At 37.7% G+C, this 5163-nt stretch overlaps 1 protein-coding gene across 1 annotated transcript; it reads right to left on the bottom strand.

Moving 5' to 3' along the window:
• Nucleotides 1-1028: 1028 nt before the first annotated feature.
• On the bottom strand, nt 1029-4800 carry LOC111226298 (butyrophilin subfamily 1 member A1-like). Its single transcript, XM_022751367.1, has 5 exons — nt 4766-4800; nt 3846-3906; nt 2285-2617; nt 1892-2173; nt 1029-1099 (listed from the first exon to the last, which is right to left on the bottom strand). Exons 2-5 carry the CDS (start codon nt 3880-3882, stop codon nt 1029-1031), a joined length of 723 nt encoding a protein of 240 aa, XP_022607088.1. The 5' UTR covers nt 3883-3906; nt 4766-4800.
• Between the last annotated feature and the right edge of the window lie 363 nt (nt 4801-5163).

Genomic DNA, 5163 nt, shown 5'->3' with positions numbered 1-5163 from the left:
ATAGAACTGGACAAATGAATGATGTAAAAATAATTTATAATATGATCAAATGCAGTATAATTGTATATGTTTCATCAAAATGTTCATTCAAAAACAGGAAAACTTGAATCATGACATTTAAAAACAACAGTCAGCATGTTTTGTTCTGACACAATGAAATGTTTGCATTTTTATCTTTAGAGAAACAGGGACCTCTAGTGGACGTGTTTGAGCACTAACTCTCTGTGTGTCCTGTCTCCACACATGAACCACACAGGACGACCACAGTTTGTTTATGTGCTGTTTGTGAATGAATGATTTTATGTGGACCCCGCTGTAGAAGAAGAAAATGGGGATCCAAATAAAGAATAACACTGAAGACTGAATCAGTGCCGTTGGTTGCTGCTGTAAGAACAATGACGCGTTCACTTACTGTTGTACAAACTGAAATGCATTTGAATACAAATATGATTGATTATCAGTGACCACCTGTCTTTGAACTTTGAACTGAACAAAATGATTTGAATCAGTAAAGTGGTTTGTAATTTACTCCTCTAATAAATACAAGTGTGATGTGACAAGGTCTTGCTGGTGATCACATGAGTTCTGCAGGAAGATTCAACCACAGACATTTCATTTGGGGACATTGTTGTTGTTCACAGATACAAGGTGTTTTCCAGAGTTTACTACAGTTCATAGTTTCACAAAGGCTGTAGTTTGTTCAACATCCTGTTAGTTTGATGTGAACCCTGATCACTATATTTACAATCAGATGACTTACAAATTATACATCTAATTTGCTCACAAATGTTATAAAGAAACTAGAGAAAATNGTTTTCCAGAGTTTACTACAGTTCATAGTTTCACAGTAGCTGTAGTTTCTTCAACATCCTGTTAGTTTGATGTGAACCCTGATCACTATATTTACAATCAGATGACTTACAAATTATACATCTAATTTGCTCACAAATGTTATAAAGAAACTAGAGAAAATGTTTATTGTTGCTGCACAGTACAAACTCTGCCTCTTCTATTTGGTGATTATCTGGTCAAATCCTCTGTAGTGGGTTCAGATAGTTGTGTTGATTGTCCTTCTTCATCAGATGTAGATATTTTGGAGCTACATTGACGGCACAGCAAAAATACAACCAGTAAAAGAATAAAAGGGATCCCAAGCATAAAAATCCCAATAATCACAAGGATAATCTTCAACTGGGTCCTTGATGAAACCACCTGAAACGATAGAACAGAGCAGCATGGTGTTTATATAGAAATCTATTTCAGTAAGACAAAGTCAGTGTAAAGGTTTTTATAAACATGTCAACAACTCCTCCAACCTGAACAACCTTTTCAACGCTCTAATACGACCCATAGGAGTGTCTCCTGAAATAGTGCCCCTACAGCGACAGGCGTTCCGGATATCAGTTGTCATGGTTACCATATTAAAAAACAACTGTACCGAGAGCGGCCTACCGAACGTTGCCGTGGTTACTATAATAACAGGTCATGCCTTGATTAGGTTTAGGCACAAAAACTATTTGGTTAGGTTTGAGAAAAGATCGTGATTTGGGTTAAATAAGTACTTCCTCAACATCAGAAAATCTTTGTTGTCATGGTTACAATAATGACAACACACAGTCATGGGTAATAGAAACAATATAAACTACTGGTTTCACATGGGAATCGAACACCGATCTCCTGTATCATATTCATCCATCCACCGCCACCTCCTCTTGACGTGGACTTTGTCTCTCTTCATGCTACGTCACGGCACTTTCCCCTTTGCTCCTGTCATCATCACTACAGCCACTGGAATTCACATAGCAACAAAACCTAACTATGGGTCATAATAACCTTTCGCACGAACGACCTGTGGGCTCGTTTTTTACAGGACAGTCTGAAAGATTTCTACCTGGAACATGAATCTGTGTCTCTCTGGTCTGGTTGATGATCTTCTGTTGGACTCTACAGGTGAAGCTGTTGCTGTGTCTCTTCTCCACAGTCACTCCACTGCTGACAGTATAGAGGTCATCAGGACCTCTGACTGTCTCTGTAGGTCCAGCAGAGAGCAGCTTTCCCTCACCGTCCAGCCACAACAGCTCAGGCTCTGGATACCAGCCTTTAGACTCACACTGTAACACCAGTGTTCTACTTGTATTTGCAGTAACCTTTATGACAAGTGACGAGACTGAACCTGGAGATAAGAGAGGAGGTTTTGGTCACTTTGAGGTCACTTTGTAACTTTAAGTATCAAATTGTGTTTGTGTTAGTTCAGTTCAGTCGATCAACACAGAGTCTGACTCACCAACACTGAGATGGATGAAAGCTTCTTCCTGAACTGAGTGAATGTAACATCTGTATTTTCCTTCATCAGACAGTTTCACACTGAAGATTTTCATGGAGACGTTTCCTTGTTCCAGTTCATCCACAAACACTCGTGTTCGGAAATTATAAGAAGGATTTTGAATCCAATGCTCCAGTCCCTTTTCGTGAATATGGATGTATTTTGGGTCCAAACCAGGTTTAGTCCACTCTACTGTCCTGGCACTGATGGCAGGTTCAAGGCGACATGGTAGAATGACATCATCACCAGCCAAGGCTACAATTGGTTGATGTGAACAAATCAACTCTGACTGAGCTGCAAGGAAAAAGAACGAACAAAAAAAACAGCTTTAATTCATGTCATCACATCGAACTTTTCAATTTTGAAAGTGACAAATAATCAATCAGGAGGAGAACCATCATAATCTTTGTGTAAGATTGTGTAGCACCGATCACTGTCTGCAGTTGGAAAAGTCTTGTGGATTTCTGTATCTCAGAGAAGCCCTGAAAGGCAAGTTTAAAAAAGAAAAAAGCTCAGAGAAGACTGCGTGCTCTTACTTTTAAAACAAAAATGTCATCACCAGCAGGCGATCACATGTTTCTGAAAGCACCTGAGTGACACAAGTGGATTTTCATTCAGACTGGCAGAAAGTTTGTCTCAAAACTTGTTTGTTTGAGACGTTTACACACGGATTTTCAATCTGTTCACACACATAATATCTGTGTATCAAGCTTTCTTTCCTCTGTATAAACAAGGCCTGAAAGAAAGAGCAAAAGAGCAAAAAATTTTTCCTTTCTCTCCAAAAAATATTGTTTATACAAAAAAAAAAAAACCCTTGCCTTTCACTTGCCTTTGAGGGCTTCCGTAGTTTCTTCTTGTGGTTTAAGTTAACAAATCAACAGAGGGAATGTCACAGGAAAACCCACTGGTTAACTCTCAAACCAATCAGAGAGCTTGCTACATCCCATGGCCAATTGTGATTGGTCACAGAGAGGCTAAATGACTACGCTAATCAATTAGCTAATAGGAAAAGCAGCTGGAAAAAGGAAATGGAAATTGAAGAGTGAATCTATGGATGTATACCCATTTTTAAATTCTATTATTTATTCAATGAATGAATAAATGCTTTTATAAATGGTTTACTTAATGAGTAAAGTATTTATTGATGGATTAATCATTCATTTATCAATTCTTTTTACAATTCCTATTTCTAATGCCTATTAAAATATTAAATTAAATAAATGCTTTCATCATCATTTTCCCTGTGTTCTCCTGTCTCATAGCTGGTGTCTCATTCATCTAATCTGTTGTGACCCGTCAAAAGCTGTAAAACAAACACAAATCACTGCTGGAGTGCGTACTGTCGTCGTCTGGATGGCTTTAGGCCTCAGTTCACTCAGCTGAAACTCTACATCTGAATGTATAAATCTATTTGCATTCAGGAAAAGTTTTGCTTGGAAATTACCTCCATGAGAATGTATTAGAAGAATGATTCTGAGATATAAAAGCAAATCACTGATACTGTGATGTAAAAGTGAAATACTGATGGGAATGAAAGACAGTCCAGCGCTGGGGTCCATCACTTGATGCAGAATCTTGAGTTTCTGAGAATTAAAAATCAATAGATCAATACATCAATACATCAATAAATAAGGCTTAGTATCAAGAAGTCCCCAGTATAAAAAGTGGGGACTAAATACCAGACTTAATAATAATCCAAGCACTCCTGCCTGGAAAGGAACCGCCCTCCTCAGGTGACACTACTTCCTTTGTTCTTTCTTTTTCACCTCAGCCATGTCCATGTGCATCTCTGCACTCCGGCCTCATCCATGGGTTTTTCTCACACACACATCCTACCCCCTTAGCTGTTAGATTTGAAAAACATTCTCATAAAAATTGCATAAATCTAATATACGTCTTCACTTCTAGGAAGCTTCTGAGTTGTTGTCTCAGTCATCATCACATGGGTAAACGACGCCTAAGTAAACCACAGCAACTTCCTGTAATCTCAAATATGAAAGTTTGCTCACATTCTGAGCTCCCTCCACTCAGTAAAAATGGGTAAAATCCCAACAATTGGACAACTATACACAACTTTCCTGACATATATAATCATATCTATATCATAATCTAAGAGAACATTTTACAATTAGATTATTCCAGGTAGTTTATCCTTCAAGTCTATTATTCATCTAAGTAGTAAAATCTTGAAAACTCTGACAGATGATACAGGGAAAGGTTGTACAACATGTCTGAACTGACTTTAAGGCATAAATAACAATTCAAGTCCAGTGTATTTAGACAATAATGGTAAAATGCCTAAACAACATAAATCGTTTGTTTTTAAATGCATGAAATTATCTACAAGTTTAAACAGTCAAAACTTTCACATGTTTAAGATTATGAAATAATGATGTACCCAACATTTAACACAAATGTTTTACTTTAAAAAGCAGTTCTTACCTGTAAAACATGGCGAACGGTAAGTTTCTCTTCTGAAAAACTATGTGACAAGTTGAGCGTCGCGTTCACAACTGAGAAAAAGGAGGAAGCGTCGATGTGAAACATCCTGAACAAAGACCTGTGAGTAGAAGCTGGAGTCAGTCTGTGGTTTTCAGTCCACAGCGTATGTAACTTTCTTTTGGCCTCAGTTATAATGTAGTGAAAATCTGACATTGTGACAGTGCTAATTACAGCAGTACATTCATTCTATGCAGAATTAAATGTGTTGAACGTGTCCGTTAACTGCACAAACAGATGGAGATGCAGCAATGAGCAAGAAAACTACTATAAGTCCGATTGTTACAACTACACATACTGCACTGCATATAAGAACCCTTTATGAATAATAAATTACCCTG

Source organism: Seriola dumerili, unplaced genomic scaffold (assembly GCF_002260705.1).
Source record: "Seriola dumerili isolate Sdu_G_001 unplaced genomic scaffold, Sdu_1.0 BDQW01000154.1, whole genome shotgun sequence".
NCBI classification, from domain to species: Eukaryota; Metazoa; Chordata; class Actinopteri; order Carangiformes; family Carangidae; genus Seriola; species Seriola dumerili.
The sequence above is the reverse complement of the archived record's forward strand: the minus strand, read 5'-3'. Positions and strand labels throughout refer to the sequence as shown.